The sequence below is a fragment of the Engystomops pustulosus genome, chromosome 11 (assembly GCF_040894005.1).
Source record: "Engystomops pustulosus chromosome 11, aEngPut4.maternal, whole genome shotgun sequence".
In the NCBI taxonomy this organism is placed as follows: Eukaryota; Metazoa; Chordata; class Amphibia; order Anura; family Leptodactylidae; genus Engystomops; species Engystomops pustulosus.
In genome coordinates, this window is record NC_092421.1 from 88632670 (window position 1) to 88648966 (window position 16297).

At 53.5% G+C, this 16297-nt stretch overlaps 1 protein-coding gene across 2 annotated transcripts in view; it reads left to right on the forward strand.

Annotated features, from left to right (window-relative positions):
- The first annotated feature begins 3825 nt into the window (after window positions 1–3825).
- The window catches only part of LOC140106190 (uncharacterized), a 29762-nt gene continuing 17290 nt past the window's right edge, over window positions 3826–16297 (forward strand). For both annotated transcript variants that reach the window (XM_072130470.1, XM_072130471.1), the window contains exon 1: window positions 3826–4454. In XM_072130470.1, the coding sequence (XP_071986571.1) occupies window positions 3876–4454 (579 nt within the window). In that variant the 5' untranslated portion in view covers window positions 3826–3875. The remainder of the gene's footprint in view (window positions 4455–16297) is intronic.

A 16297-nucleotide genomic window follows, 5' to 3' on the forward strand; every position in this document is an offset into this window, starting at 1 on the left:
GTAATACAGTCTATGGAGGATGGGAGTAGTAGTACAAGCTGTGCAGTGTAATACAGTCTATGGAAGATGGGAGTAGTAGTATAAGCTGTGTAGTGTAATACAGTCTATGGAGGATGGGAGTAGTAGTACAAGCTGTGTAGTGTAATACAGTCTATAGAGGATGGGAGTAGAAGTACAAGCTGTGTAGTGTAATACAGTCTATAGAGGATGGGAGTAGTAGTATAAGCTGTGTAGTGTAATACAGTCTATGGAGGATGGGAGTAGTAGTACAAGCTGTGTAGTGTAATACAGTCTTTGGAGGATGGGAGTAATAGTATAAGCTGTGTAGTGTAATACAGTCTATAGAGGATGGGAGTAGTAGTATAAGCTGTGTAGTGTAATACAGTCTATGGAGGATGAGGGGAGTAGTATAAGCTGTGTAGTGTAATACAGTCTATAGAGGATGGGAGTAGTAGTATAAGCTGTGTAGTGTAATACAGTCTATGGAGGATGGTGGTAGTAGTATAAGCTGTGTAGTGTAATACAGTCTATAGAGGATGGGAGTAGTAGTACAAGCTGTGTAGTGTAATACAGTCTATAGAGGATGGGAGTAGTAGTACAAGCTGTGTAGTGTAATACAGTCTATAGAGGATGGGAGTAGTAGTATAAGCTGTGTAGTGTAATACAGTCTATAGAGGATGGAAGTAGTAGTACAAGCTGTGTAGTGTAATACAGTCTATAGAGGATGGGAGTAGTAGTATAAGCTGTGTAGTGTAATACAGTCTATAGAGGATGGGAGTAGTAGTACAAGCTGTGTAGTGTAATACAGTCTATAGAGGATGGGAGTAGTAGTACAAGCTGTGTAGTGTAATACAGTCTATGGAGGATGGGAGTAGTAGTACAAGCTGTGTAGTGTAATACAGTCTATAGAGGATGGGAGTAGTAGTATAAGCTGTGTAGTGTAATACAGTCTATAGAGGATGGGAGTAGTAGTACAAGCTGTGTAGTGTAATACAGTCTATAGAGGATGGGAGTAGTAGTACAAGCTGTGTAGTGTAATACAGTCTATGGAGGATGGGAGTAGTAGTACAAGCTGTGTAGTGTAATACAGTCTATAGAGGATGGGAGTAGTAGTATAAGCTGTGTAGTGTAATACAGTCTATAGAGGATGGGAGTAGTAGTACAAGCTGTGTAGTGTAATACAGTCTATAGAGGATGGGAGTAGTAGTACAAGCTGTGTAGTGTAATACAGTCTATAGAGGATGGGAGTAGTAGTATAAGCTGTGTAGTGTAATACAGTCTATGGAGGATGGGGGGAGTAGTACAATCTGTGTAGTGTAATACAGTCTATGGAGGATGGGAGTAGTAGTACAAGCTGTGTAGTGTAATACAGTCTATGGAGGATGGGAGTAGTAGTATAAGCTGTGTAGTGTAATACAGTCTATAGAGGATGGGAGTAGTAGTACAAGCTGTGTAGTGTAATACAGTCTATGGAGGATGGGAGTAGTAGTACAAGCTGTGTAGTGTAATACAGTCTATAGAGGATGGGAGTAGTAGTACAAGCTGTGTAGTGTAATACAGTCTATAGAGGATGGGAGTAGTAGTATAAGCTGTGTAGTGTAATACAGTCTATAGAGGATGGGAGTAGTAGTATAAGCTGTGTAGTGTAATACAGTCTATGGAGGATGGGAGTAGTAGTACAAGCTGTGTAGTGTAATACAGTCTATAGAGGATGGGGGGAGTAGTACAAGCTGTGTAGTGTAATACAGTCTATGGAGGATGAGGGGAGTAGTACAAGCTGTGTAGTGTAATACAGTCTATAGAGGATGGGAGTAGTAGTATAAGCTGTGTAGTGTAATACAGTCTATAGAGGATGGGAGTAGTAGTACAAGCTGTGTAGTGTAATACAGTCTATAGAGGATGGGAGTAGTAGTACAAGCTGTGTAGTGTAATACAGTCTATGGAGGATGGGAGTAGTAGTACAAGCTGTGTAGTGTAATACAGTCTATAGAGGATGGGAGTAGTAGTATAAGCTGTGTAGTGTAATACAGTCTATGGAGGATGGGAGTAGTAGTACAAGCTGTGTAGTGTAATACAGTCTATGGAGGATGGGAGTAGTAGTACAAGCTGTGTAGTGTAATACAGTCTTTGGAGGATGGGAGTAGAAGTACAAGCTGTGTAGTGTAATACAGTCTATAGAGGATGGGAGTAGTAGTATAAGCTGTGTAGTGTAATACAGTCTATGGAGGATGGGAGTAGTAGTACAAGCTGTGTAGTGTAATACAGTCTTTGGAGGATGGGAGTAGAAGTACAAGCTGTGTAGTGTAATACAGTCTATAGAGGATGGGAGTAGTAGTATAAGCTGTGTAGTGTAATACAGTCTTTGGAGGATGGGAGTAATAGTATAAGCTGTGTAGTGTAATACAGTCTATGGAGGATGGGAGTAGTAGTACAAGCTGTGTAGTGTAATACAGTCTATAGAGGATGGGAGTAGTAGTATAAGCTGTGTAGTGTAATACAGTCTATGGAGGATGGGAGTAGTAGTACAAGCTGTGTAGTGTAATACAGTCTATGGAGGATGGGAGTAGTAGTACAAGCTGTGTAGTGTAATACAGTCTATGGAGGATGGGAGTAGTAGTACAAGCTGTGTAGTGTAATACAGTCTATAGAGGATGGGAGTAGTAGTATAAGCTGTGTAGTGTAATACAGTCTATAGAGGATGGGAGTAGTAGTACAAGCTGTGTAGTGTAATACAGTCTATAGAGGATGGGAGTAGTAGTATAAGCTGTGTAGTGTAATACAGTCTATGGAGGATGGGAGTAGTAGTACAAGCTGTGTAGTGTAATACAGTCTATGGAGGATGGGAGTAGTAGTACAAGCTGTGTAGTGTAATACAGTCTATGGAGGATGGGAGTAGTAGTACAAGCTGTGTAGTGTAATACAGTCTATAGAGGATGGGAGTAGTAGTATAAGCTGTGTAGTGTAATACAGTCTATAGAGGATGGGAGTAGTAGTACAAGCTGTGTAGTGTAATACAGTCTATGGAGGATGGGAGTAGTAGTACAAGCTGTGTAGTGTAATACAGTCTATGGAGGATGGGAGTAGTAGTACAAGCTGTGTAGTGTAATACAGTCTATAGCGGATGGGAGTAGTAGTATAAGCTGTGTAGTGTAATACAGTCTATGGAGGATGGGAGTAGTAGTACAAGCTGTGTAGTGTAATACAGTCTATGGTGGATGGGAGTAGTAGTACAAGCTGTGTAGTGTAATACAGTCTATGGAGGATGGGAGTAGTAGTACAAGCTGTGTAGTGTAATACAGTCTATGGAGGATGGGAGTAGTAATACAAGCTGTGTAGTGTAATACAGTCTATGGTGGATGGGAGTAGTAGTACAAGCTGTGTAGTGTAATACAGTCTATGGAGGATGGGAGTAGTAGTACAAGCTGTGTAGTGTAATACAGTCTATGGAGGATGGGAGTAGTAGTACAAGCTGTGTAGTGTTGCTGTGAGAGGCTGTGTGCTGCTGCTGCTCTGAGCTCCAGGGAAAACCACCTCCACCTGGGGCCTGCTCTCTCCTCTCCCAGGGAGGGAGTGGGTTTCCAGGCATGAGCCAGGGCAGCAAGTCCCAGGCTCCTGCTTCCCGGTCTAGGCCGGCGGGAGGCAGGGGTAGCCAGGAACCGGCCAGCGCTGCGGAAGCCTTGGGGGTAAGAAGATCTGCAAGGAACAGCAGCAATGCTGCTCCAAGTACCCCCAGGCCAGCTAAGGCTTCAAAAAGCAGCAAGACCTCAGAAAAGTTGGATACCTCGGGAAAGCTGGGTACTTCGGAAAAGCTGGATACCACAGGAAAGCTGAGTGCTCAGAGAGGTGAGGCTGACCTCAGTGAAGAGGGCTGGGGAATGCTGAGGACCCGGGAGTCTATTTCCAGCTATGCCTCCCGGGCTCTGGGCCACCTCTCTGAGTACGAAGAAGCCAGCAAGACGGTGAGGAGACTGCGGGAGGAGCTCAGGTGCGCCCATGCCAGGGCAAGCTCTGCCCAGAAGAGGAGGAAGGAGCAGATTCTGGCAGAGATTTCCAGGCTCCAGACTGACATCCAGGCCTTGGAGGAGAGGAAGGCGTATCTGCTAGAGAGGAGCGGTCCGTTTAAAGAAAAAATCCTTAATGATGAGCGGTTCCGGGAGATGGAGGAGGAGAAGCAGAGGCGGCTGATGGGGCTTCAGCCAGAGAGTCAGATGGAGGAGGAAAGTCCGGTGCCATATAGTGGGCCCCCTGCAGGACAAGCGGCTATGTCATCTGGCTGCGGTTCTGCCGGCCCGGGTGAGGATAGTGACAGCCACCAGGGAGGGGCGCTGATGGAGGAGATCCGACGGCTCGAGTCCCCTGTGCACCTCCAGGACTTTACTTTTGGAGACGATCTGCCGGAGGATGCACCGGGGGGCAGCAAACCACGAAAGAAAAAGACCAAATCCGTGGAAGTGGTGAGTCTAGTCTACAGCCCCCTCCCCGTAAAACCCGAGTCGGCCGCAGGGCCAGCTCACTGTGCGAGCCCCGTTACCCAGCCCAGTGCGGGTCCTGCAGTGGACTCAGTGCCAGGGAGCGGGGAGATTACAGGTGTGACATCTGATGTGGCGATGGGCTCCGTCTCTGTTTGTGGTAACAGTGGGGGAGCAGGGGAGACATCGGCTGCAAGGCCGGACAGTAAGGGCGGCTCGGCAGTGGCGATACCATCCAAATCCAGTGCTGTGGTGCGTCCCCCAGTGGGAGGGGGGGACAGCCCGGCACTGGTGGCAGCTTCCGGTGCCTCGGCGCCTCTTCATGCTGGTGCCGCTGATCTCTTGGTTATGAGGCGGCGGCAGTGTGGAGGGGTCGCTGAGGCTGAGGGCTCAGGACCTCCCAAGCCTAAAGTCTTATTTTGTGTTGGTGTTGGAGATAGTCTGCAGAGGAGTGCTGAGGAAGGTGGGGATCAGCGGCGCCACATACCAGCCAAAGATCAGCGGCGACTCCTACCTTCCTCTAAGAAAAGTAAAATAACATCTGCTACCGATGATGCGGAGGGCACAAGTGTGACACAAGTTGGGGTCCCCTCTGGGCGATGCTCTGCGGGGGGAACCCCGTCCCTTGTGCCTGAAGATGCGGAGGTGGTCTTGTCTGCTAATATTGCTGCTGGTCCAGCCAGTGTGAGTGGAGTCAGTAAAGTTGTGGTGGATAATGTGAATGGTGTGAGTGGTGGAGAACCGTTACCAGTTATGGGGGTGAGTGATGGAGTGACTGGGGGTGTGAGTGGTGGAGAATCTTTTCCAGCTTTGGGGGTGAGTGATGGAGTGACTGGTGGTGTGAGTGGTGCGGCTGAGTGTAACATGCAGGTGGGTAGTGTTAATGTGGTGGGTGCAGGGGTTGGTCCGGTTGCTCCCCCAGTGGCGGCCCCTATTAAGAGCTATGCCAGTGTCGCTGCTGGGGGAAGTGGGGTTCCATCATCCTCGTCTCTGGGCTCTGGGGACGGCTTTTTGCAACGGTGCCTCCTGCAGGCCTTACAGATGGGTGAAAGGACGATCAATGTAGCAGGGCAGGAGGTTGATTTGTCTTTTTGGATAGAGAGGCACGGCCTGTCTGCCTTCCGAGAGCAAAGAGGCAGGGAGACATCATGGTCGCTCCCGACAACCGGGCCGGGTGCTAACCGTAGGAATGTGGTCCGTCTTCGGTGGCGTGGCAGTGATGTGTGTCCCCCTCGGGCACGGGTAGTTGAGCTGCTGCTGAAGATGGACTTCAAGGCGGCTGACATCTTTGCCTTGATCCATCCCTATGGTACATCTGAGTTTGATATCAGCTTTGTTCGGCCGGAGGGGCTTGAGCTCTTCTGGTCCAACTATGAGCTGAGATACAACGAGCCTGAGTGGCGGGACTTTGCTGTGCAAGCAGTGTCCTGCCAGAGCGAACTCAAGAAAGTGACCGTTCTTACCCGTAACGAATCACTATCTTGCTTTGACATCATGACCTGGATAAATCGTTATGGAGAGGTAATGGGAGTACCCGAGAAAAATCGTGATGAGTATGGTATCTGGTCAGGGGCCTGGACCTTCATGGTGAAGTTGAGGCGTTCAGGTAACTCAGTCGCCCACATCCCTTCATCAGCCTTCCTGGGGAGGGATCGGATCCTGATCTTCTACTGGGGGCAGCCTAAGCTGTGTCACAGGTGCGGCGACCCCACACATTTCAGCGCAAACTGCACCGTGCAGAAGTGTGCGTTGTGTGGGGGTGTCGGCCATCTCGCTGCATCCTGTACAGGGCAGATTAGGTGTAACCTGTGTGGTGATCTCGGTCACCCGTACAGTCGTTGTCCTCTTTCCTTCGCTAATGCGGGCTCAACCTCAGCGGATGAAAGCCATGAGGCTGAATCTGCTGGGGAGGGGACTAGCAGAGGCAGAGGAATGGAGGGGCCAGGGAAGAAAGACAGGAAAAAGACGCCTGCCCAGCTAAGGCGTCTAGAGAAGCGTCAACAGGAGAGAGAGCGGGGGGAGTCTTGGGCTGCTGGGACAACCTCTGGTGCTCTCCTGGAGACCTCACCTGTCGCTGAGGCCCCAGGGGATGATGTACTGGATGAGGAGGTCAGGAGGATCGAGAGAGAGGAAGGTGCCACGTCCTCAGACTCCTCCCATTATGAGAGTATGGATGAGGATAATAGGGCGTGGCTAGAGGAAAAGCTTAAGCGTGGCGCCAAAAAGAAGAAAAAGGGTAAAAAGAAGGGAGGTGTAAGATCTTCTCCCACCCTGACTAAGGTACCCAAGGAAGGTGCAACCGACCCCCCGCTGGCCGAACTTTCAAATCGATTCCTGGCCCTGGATGGGGCCTCTCCTGCCGATGGAGGGGCTGAGGGTGAAGGGCCTGAGGTGGCAGAGCCTGCAGGGGGTGCCGAGTCTCCCCCTGGGGAGTCAGGGTCCTCAGGAAGGGAGACTGGCCCAGAGTCTAGAGACGAGGATGATGGGGCAGGTCCTGGATCTGCCCCTGAAACATCAGAGTTGCGGGAGATGGACACCACAATATGTCTAAAAAGGGGGTGTTCATTTCCCGAGGGTGGTGGTAAGATGGGTAAAAAGAAAGCCGTCTAACTCAATCACTCATGATGGCGGCACCCACTCTGGGAATGGAGACACGGGCCTTCCTATTGGTCTCTTGCGGCCGAGCCGTATAGCGGAGTGGTGGTCCTTTTTACCGCACCGGTAGAATGCCGACGAGTTATTGAGTTAGAAAAGGGGAGGTGCCTGATCCTGGATGTCCTCATGAAGGGACAAGAACTTCGTCTTATTAACATCTATGGTCCCCAGTCCAAGTGGGACAGGAAGTGTCTCTTTATGAGGATCAAGCCCTACCTTTTTACAAGTCGGCAGGTGGTCTTTGGAGGGGACTTCAATGCTGTCACAAGGTCCCAAGATAGGGGAGGTTCCAGAGACAAGCTGACTTATGATAGCGTCGCTCTTAATAGCATAGCCAGTGAGGCCCGCCTGGTGGATGTCCACATCCGGCACACCCCAGGCCACGCGGGGTTCACCTATTATAGGGGTAGCTGTAGATCTAGAATAGACAGGTTTTATTTAAAGGAGGAAGCCATTTCTTCACCAGTTTCTGTTGTTGAGGTGGAGTTCTCCGACCACTGTTTAATTAATTTTGTTTTCTCTGAATGTTACAGAGACCCCCCGGATGGGAAGAGGCTACTGGAAGCTCAATTCGTCTCTCCTGGAAGAAGCGGAGATCAGACAATCCTTTGAGGACTTTCTTCAGAGCCAGGTACCTTTGCTGGGCCTTTGTAGCAGTAAGTCAGAGTGGTGGGAGATGCTCAAGAAAAGGGTGGCGAGATTCTTCCGCCAGCTCTCGAGCCTCAGGAGCCTGGACAGGTACCGCCTGTATCAGGGCCTGAGGAGGAAACTCAAGCATCTCGTCTCGACTGGAGGTAGTCGTGAGGACATCTCCAGAGTGAAATCCTTGCTGAAGAGGTGTCAGTACGATAGACACGCATCTTTGGTTTTTGAGAGGGATTACGGGAAATACTGCTCGCCCGACCCTTACAGAAACTGAAAGATGTCAGTGAATGGTAAAGTTGTCACGGGACTGGTTGACAGTACGGGATCCCTGAAAAGGTCCAGATCAGGGATTCTGGAGGTCGTCAGATCCTTTTACTCGCACCTCTTGGGCAGGAGGGATCTAGATCGGGATGTGATGTCGGCTTTCCTGGCAGAAACTGTCCCTGAGCCAGGAGTAGACCCTTCTCTTGATGTTTTGACAGAGATGATCAGGGAAGAGGAAGTCAGCCTGGCGATTGAAGGGCTCGCCCTCAAGAAATCGCCGTGTCCGGATGGCTTAACATCCGAGTTTTATAAGACCTTTAAGGACGCCTTGGTTCCCCTCTTGACTGAGGTATTCAATGAGTGTCTTTCCTCGGGCGCTCTGCCGAAGTCAATGAGGAGGTCAGCCCTGATCATTCTGTCAAAGGGTAAGGACCGATCTCGTGTTGAGAACTGGCGTCCCATAGCACATCTTAATACGGACAGAAAGGTTTTGGCAAAGGTGCTGTTTAATCGGCTGGTGCAGTTTGCGCCCCGGCTCCTTTCGGGGACCCAGCACTGCTCTGTTCCAGGCCGCAGTACATTTAGTGCTGTGCTTTGTGTCCGGGAGGCAGTGGAGCAGGGCAGGGCTGGTAACTGGAAGGGGTACTTGCTGTCCTTGGATCAGGCAAAAGCGTTTGATCGGGTTAACCACGAGTACCTCTGGTCTGTCCTTCTGAGGTATGGCCTGCCGGGGGAGTTTGTCAATTGGCTTAAGGTTTTGTACGCAGGGGCAGAGAGTTTCCCGCTTGTGAACGGTTGGATTGGCCGCTCTTTTGAGGTTGGGTCTAGTGTTCGCCAGGGTTGTCCTCTGAGCCCACTACTGTACGTGTTCGCGATTGACCCATTCCTTAGGAGGGTTGATCGTGGCCCGTTGGTGGGAGTCGGGATGGATCGGGCAGCACCGGAAGCCACTCTTAGAGTGGTAGCGTATGCCGAGGATGTCACCGTTTTCGTGTCCTCGGGAGGGGAGGCGCAATGGGTGATGTTAGAGGTTGACCGCTACTCAGAGGCTTCTGGGTCCAAGATCAACCGGGATAAGTGTGAGAGTCTCTGGCTGGGACAGGGGGAACCAGGCTTTGATCTCCCGGACACTCTTCCAGGGCCCCAAGACTCTGCCAAAGTTCTCGGCATCGAATTTGGCCAGGGGGATTACCCCATGCAAAACTGGGACGGCAGGCTTAAGATCGCCGCCCAGAAGGTGGGCCAGTGGAAGGGTTGGTCTTTGACCCTCAGAGAAAGGGTTAACCTGATTAAAACTTACCTGCTCCCGTTGCTGATATATCTGGGCAGTGTGTGCATGTTGCCAGAACCCCTCTCGACTCGGGTCTACAGTCTGTTCTTCCAGCTGTTATGGGGGAATAGGCTGAACCTAATCAAGAGGGAGGTTACTTACCGCACGAGGAGACAAGGAGGGTTGTGTATGGTCAACCCTGTGGTGTTCCTAGTGAATACCTTTCTTAAGATCAATGTAGCAAACCTCTGGAAAGAGAGGGCTCCTCCGTGGGTATACTCCTGCAGGGGATGGTTTCGGCCTTTCTTCCAGGAATGGGAGACAGGAGGGCAAGTGAAGGATCTTCGTACACTGCATGGGCATCTTCCGGCTTACGCTACCCCGGTTCTGAAGGTGATTCGCCGGTGGGGTCTGGGAATGTGGGAGATCAGGACCATGTCGAGGAAACTCCTTGACAAGAGGGTTCTGTTGACCCATTTCCAGAAGCCTCTGGCCCTCAGGGATTGCCCAAGTCGGGATCTGAGGGTGGGTTTGAGTTTATTGAATTCCATCAGGATCCCCTTGAAGTTTTGGGACGTGACTTGGCGCTGCTTCCATGGAAAGCTGTGTGTGAGGGACAATCTGAAGTGTAGGAAAGGGGTTGTCCCCGGGAGGAGTGCGGTGGCCTGCTGGAGAGCATGGACCACTTCCTGCTTCAGTGCCCCTTTAACACAGAGGTGTACAGCCGGGTGGGCGCTTCCATCCATTGGCCCGGGTTGGCCGGTCTCTCCTATGCGGAGTGGGCCTATGGAGCATTCAGAGGCCTGGGTGGCCGGGACCGCTGCACTTTATTTCTAGTTAGCCTAGTGGTCAGGTACCACACGTGGAACGCACGGTGTTTAGTATCGACGCAGCGTAAAATCCTCCCGGTGGATGAGGTGGTTAGGAACATTCTGGGTGACCTGGTGTAGGTGCGCTCTCTGGAGTATGAGAGGCTGGGCACTGGGAGGGCCTCTCTCCTTTGGAGGGGGTTCTCCTTTAGTGTCCCTTAGTCTGTCATCTCCGCTCCTGGTGTTGAGCTGATGCTGCACTGTAGATTTTTGTTTTGTGTTCTGAGGTTATAGTGATGTTGGGCTTGCAGGTGCCGAACCTGGGCTTTATGTGGTTTGGATTGATGTTGTTCAGATTTTATTTGTATTCTGTTTTTCTTTATGTTATGTTGTAAATACTGTATATATTGTATATAGTGGGGTTTGGGACATAGTGTTAGGTTGGGAGGGGGTGATGGTGGTGGGATTTACGAAGTGACCTTGGACTCTGACCCTGGACACTGGTCTGGGCTACTTAACGCAAACTTTGGACATTAGAGAAAAGAGTCCCTTCGCTCTCGACACCAGCCTCCGGGCAGCCACGGTGAACCACCGATCCGCCGAGTGGAGGGACTCCGTCTCGCTCCCCTGCCGGGGAACGAGCTCAACAACCTCTTCCCCCGGCAGTTGTGTGTCGCCTTGAAGAGAAACGTCTTGAAATGTATCTGTATCCCTCTGGCCAAGAGAGCGTCGGAGCGGACCTTTGCGTGCCGCCAGCGGCGCCCCTACCCCCCCTCCTTCTTTTCTAATAAACCTTGGAGGGCGCATTACTCGTCGGTGGGCTTAATTGTCGGGGGTGGGCTTAATTTTCGGGGGTGGGCTTAATTCTCGGGGGTGTATCGTCTTGGCCGACCGTCGTGATTTCGGCTTGTCAGAAGGTGCCGAGACGGCATGTAGCAGAGGATCTGCCTGATGGAGGAGCACGGGGCTTTGTTGCGTGTAGCTGTTAGCGACCGCAGGATGTCAGAAGTAGTGGCCGGTGAAGGGGGCGCGCCGGCATGCCCTGATCGCTCGACCGCGGAGGAAGAGAGCGAGAGCCAGAGAGCATAGTGTGCCTCCGTCATTGGCGCCCGCCCGCCCGCGCCAGCCCGCACGCAGCACACAAAGCATAAAGGCATCGATCATTGGGCAAAGGGGGGCGAGTGATGCAGAGCAGACATAGAGTGTCGTGCAGTGATAGACAGAAGCCGCGGAGAACGTAGGCGCAGAGCAGAAGCCGGATGATGTCAGAGAGTGTGGCCGGCGAGGGGTGCGCCTCTGCGGGCATGCCTCCGACGCCTAGCCCCCGGTGACGTGCCGTGGAGGCAGATGTGCCCGCGAGCGTCACGGGGGTTCGGCAAAGCACGTGCGGCTGGCCTCGTGGAGTTGGTTCTTGCCTTATGTGCGAGCCCTGCCCCGTGCATGGACAGGGCCATGGAAGGGGCATGGGAGATTGATGTAAGTGTGGGGTGTAAGTGTGATTGAGTGTGGGGTTTTGTCGGGACCGGCGCCACCACCCTGCGCAAGCCGGTATCCTGGCAGCGGTCCTCGGCCACACTTGGTGGTTAGTCCCGGGGAGGTACATGCCCATGGAAGTAGGAGCTACTTCCGAGGGGACTTTAGCGGGAGCAGCCGCTCGGCCTATCCGGGTGTATGTCACTGGTCCCCGGCCAGACTTGGTGGCAAGCCCCGGCGAGGAAGCATGTCCCTGGAAGTAGGAGCTACCTCCGAGGGGACTTCAGCGGGAGCAGCCGCTCGGCCTATCCAGAAACATGTCACTGTTCCCCGGCCACACTCGGTTGTAGGTCCCGGAGAGGAACACTGCCAATGGAAGTAGGAGCTACTACTTCCAAAGGGGACGTCAGCGGGAGCAGCCGCTCTGCCTATCCGGCCACATGTCACTGTTCCACGGCATGACTTGGCGCCAAGTCCTGGGGAGGAACAATGCCCTTGGAAGTAGGAGCTACTATTTCCAAAGGGGACGTCAGCGGGAGCGGCCAGTTGGCCTATCCGGCCACATGTCACTGTTCCCCGGCCACACTTGGTTGTAGGTCCCGGGGAGGAACACTGCCCATGGAAGTAGGAGGTGAGGCACATGCCCATTGGTGTCTTGTGGATGCCTACGGCGAGCTGAGCCCTGGCAGGCGTCTATGCAAAACTCTCTGCCAAGTCCTGGGGAGGAAGAATGCCCTTGGAAGTAGGAGCCACTTCTTCCGAAGGGGACTTTTAGCGGGAGCCGCAGCTCGGCCTATCCGGCCTCCTGTCACTGTTCCATGGCCAGACTTGGTTGTAGGTCCCGGGGAGGAACAATGCCCATGGAAGTAGGAGCTACTACTTCCGAAGGGGACGTCAGCGGGAGCCGCCGCTCGGCCTATCCGGCCAAATGTCATTGTTCCCCGGCCAGACTTGGTTGTAGGTCCCGGGGAGGAACAATGCCCTTGGAAGTAGGAGCTACTACTTCCGAAGGGGACGTCAGTGGGAGCCGCTGCTCGGCCTATCTAGCCAAATGTCACTGTTCCCTGGCCACACTTGGTTGTAGGTCGCGGGGAGGAACAATGCCCATGGAAGTAGGAGCTGCTACTTCCGAAGGGGCACGTCAGTGGGAGCAGCCGAACGGCCTATCCGGCCACATATCACTCTTCCCCGGCCACACTTGGTTGTAGGTCCCGGGGAGGAACACTGTCCATGCAAGTAGGAGGTGAGGCACATGCCCATTGGTGTCTTGTGGATGCCTTCGGCGAGCTGAGCCCTGGCAGGCGTCTATGCAAAACTCTCTGCCAAGTCCCGGGGAGGAAGAATGCCCTTGGAAGTAGGAGCCACTTCTTCCGAATGGGACGTCAGAGGGAGCCGCCGCTCGGCCTATCCGGCCAAATGTCACTGTTCCCCGGCCACACTTGGTTGTAGGTCCCGGGGAGGAACAATGCCCACGGAAGTAGGAGCTGCTACTTCCGAAGGGGAAGTCAGCAGGAGCCGCTGCTCGGCCTATACGGCCAAATGTCACTGTTCCCCGTCCAGACTTGGTTGTAGGTCCCGGGGAGGAACAATGCCCATGGAAGTAGGAGCTACTACTTCCAAAGGGGCACGTCAGCGAGAGCCAAAGCTCTGCCTGTCCGACCAAATTTCACTGTTCCCCGGCCACACTTGGCTTTAGGTCCCGGGGAGGAACAATGCCCATGGAAGTAGGAGGTGAGGCACATGCCCATTGGTGTTTTGTGGATGCCTACAGCGAGCTGAGCCCTGGCAGGCGTCTATGCAAAACTCTCAGCCACTTGACTTATACGAGCACATGTCACTGTTCCCCGGCCAGACTTGGTTGTAGGTCCCGAGGAGGAACATGCCCATGGAAGTAGGAGGTGAGGTGCCATGCCCGTTGGTGTCTTGTGGCTGCCTATGACGAGCTGTGCCCCGAGAGGCGGCTGTACAGCACTCTTTGGCGACGACCGGGAAAACCCCCCTCCCATAGCCGAGCCCATGGAAGTGGGTCCCAGCCTGGAGGTCCAGGGTGCTTCCGGCACGTCCCTCCATCGTCCGGAGGTGACCTGGAGTGTGAAAATTTATCAAAGCGTGGTACCTGTCCCGGACCGGCATGGCCACCTTCCCGGGATGGGAAGAAAACCGGGAAAGGGAGTTTTTCCGCTAAGCCGCCGCCGAGGAGGGCTCCACGAGCCCGGCGTGATTCCTGGAAGGGGCACCCCGGGCATGCCAGCCGGATGGGCTGGCGGAGGCAGCTGCTCAAGAACTCCCAGGCGGGCACCTCGCGGAAGAACCGCAGACTGGTAAAAGTTTTGGGCGATCTGACCTTCGGTGCACTTCCTGCCAGAGAAAAAAGTCAGAAAAGTACTGGTCAGAGAAGGGAGGTTTTGGTCGACTTTGGCCGTTTTTTGCACCAAGTCCGTTCCAATATCCCAGCGGGACTGAGTCGCTTTTGCATGCCGTGGTCCTGGAAGCCTGCTCGGTCAGAGTGGTCCTTCGGGTCCCGCGGGAAGGGGCATTTCATTTTCCTCAGCGGGAGGTGGTCCATTTTCTGCGGGAAATGGCGAGCCCCATCGGCTACAAGAGTGTGCACGTTCCGGTCAACAGTCTACGTCCCAATCTTTCGGGACTTTGTAGATGTTGGCCAAAATCGTTCTCCGCAGGCCAGAGCGGGAGGTCTCCGCGGTGGAGGCCTTTCAGTGTGCGTCGTTAGGGGCTGCGGTCATCAGCGCCGGCTCAGCTTCGGCAACACGGCCGACCCACCCCTTCGTCGCCTGGGGGGCTTGGTCCCAGTCTGGGCCGTTCTTTAGAGGCGGCTATCCCTTACATGAGGGACTCGGTGCGTGCACTCGGCCTGCGGGGCTCCGGCTCCAACAGCCGGGGAGCCGGTTTTTACCGCGGGCCTCAGCGGGAACCGGCAGGGACCGGACTAGGCGTCTAGGTGGAAGCCGAAATTACCCAACGCCAACCGCCGCGCGCAAGCGCTCACCTCTCCGACCCCGGACGTCGTGCCCATGGAGAGCCGACCATTTCGCACGGGGAAGGGGTCCTCTGGCCCCATATCGATCGAGGGGGGTTTAGATCCGCAAAGGCACGCACCGCGAGTCGAATCGCTGCTTTCCCAAGAGGTTAACCTTCAAACCGCCGAGTAGGTTCGGGGCAGGGCTGACTGTCTGCACTGGGTACTGCATCCCCGGTGGGGCGACCCTGGAAATCTCTGCCCCTTTCCACTCTTGCGGTTGGGCCTCTCGTCGGGGGGCGTAAGTCGGCAAGCAGACGTGGGAAGAGGCCTCTTACCGGTGACATCCCCTTCGTGAGAGAGGCAGGTACTCGGCCCGGACCTGGTCCAAATCTGCTCTCTGCCGGGCGCTGGTGTGAAAGCGTAGTGGACCCTGTTCGCCGGAGCCAATGTTGGCGGCGAGGTCTTCTCTGGTGGCGGATAAGCGCCGCCGCAGCAACGAGCGTTCCCATGAGCTCACGGAGCCTGACTAAGGAGTCGATCCCCCACCTCAGAGCCGGCTACCTGGTTGATCCTGCCAGTAGTATATGCTTGTTTTAAAGATTAAGCCATGCATGTCTAAGTACTGACTATTCTTTACGGTGAAACTGCGAATGGCTCATTAAATCAGTTATGGTTCCTTTGATCGTTCCGCATTGATGATGTGCTACTCGGATAACTGTGGCAATTCTAGAGCGACTCTAGGTGACCTCGGGCCGATCGCACGTCCTCCGTGACGGCGACGATCTATTCAGATGGTATCTCACCTGCCTACCATGGTGACCACGGGTAACGGGGAATTAGGGTTCAGTTAGGGAGAGGGAGCCTGAGAAACGGCTACCACATCCAAGGAAGGCAGCAGGCGAGCAAATTACCCACTCCCGACACGGGGAGGTAGTGACAAAAAATAACAATACAAGACTCTTTCGAGGCCTTGTAATTGGAATGAGTACAATTTAAATCCTTTAGCCAGGATCCATTGGAGGGCAAGTCCAATTACCAGCAGCCGCGGTAATTCCAGCTTCAATAGCGTAAGTTAAAGTTGCTGCAGTTAAAAAGCTCTTAGTTGGATTTCGGGGAAGGGCTGGCGGTCTGCCGAGAGGCGAGCCTACCGCCTGTCCCGGACCCCTGTCTCTCGGGCGCCCCCCGGGATGCGCTTCGCTGCGTGTCCCGGGGGCCTGAAGCGTTTACTTAGAGTGTTCAAAGCAGGCCGTTCGCCTGAATATCGCAGCTAGGAATAATGGAACAGGACCTTGGTTCTATTTTGTTGGTTTTAGGAACTAGGGCCATGATTGAGAGTGACGTCCGGGGGTATCCGTACTGTGCTTCTAGAGGTGTGTCACGGGTGCATCCGTACTCCTCCATGTGCCCCCGCTGCTGCCCGGTCTCACTTACCTCTCCCTGTTCCTGCGCTTCCCCGGACTGCCGTGCGTGCGCGTCCCCGCCTCCTAGGGCGCGCGCGGCTCCTGTTGAAAATGTAAAGGGCCAGCGCACCGCTAATAGGTGCACTGGCTGAACACCTCACCTTTAAGAATCCTGCCTCTTCCTGTGTTCCTTGCCGGATCTTTGTGCCTCATAGCCTTAGAGAAAGCTTCCAAGTGAGTATTTCTGCGTTCCTGTGTATTCCTGTATTCCTGCGTATTCCTGCGTTCCTGTGTATTCCTGTGTGTTCCCGCTCCTGAGTCCTGTGTTGCCG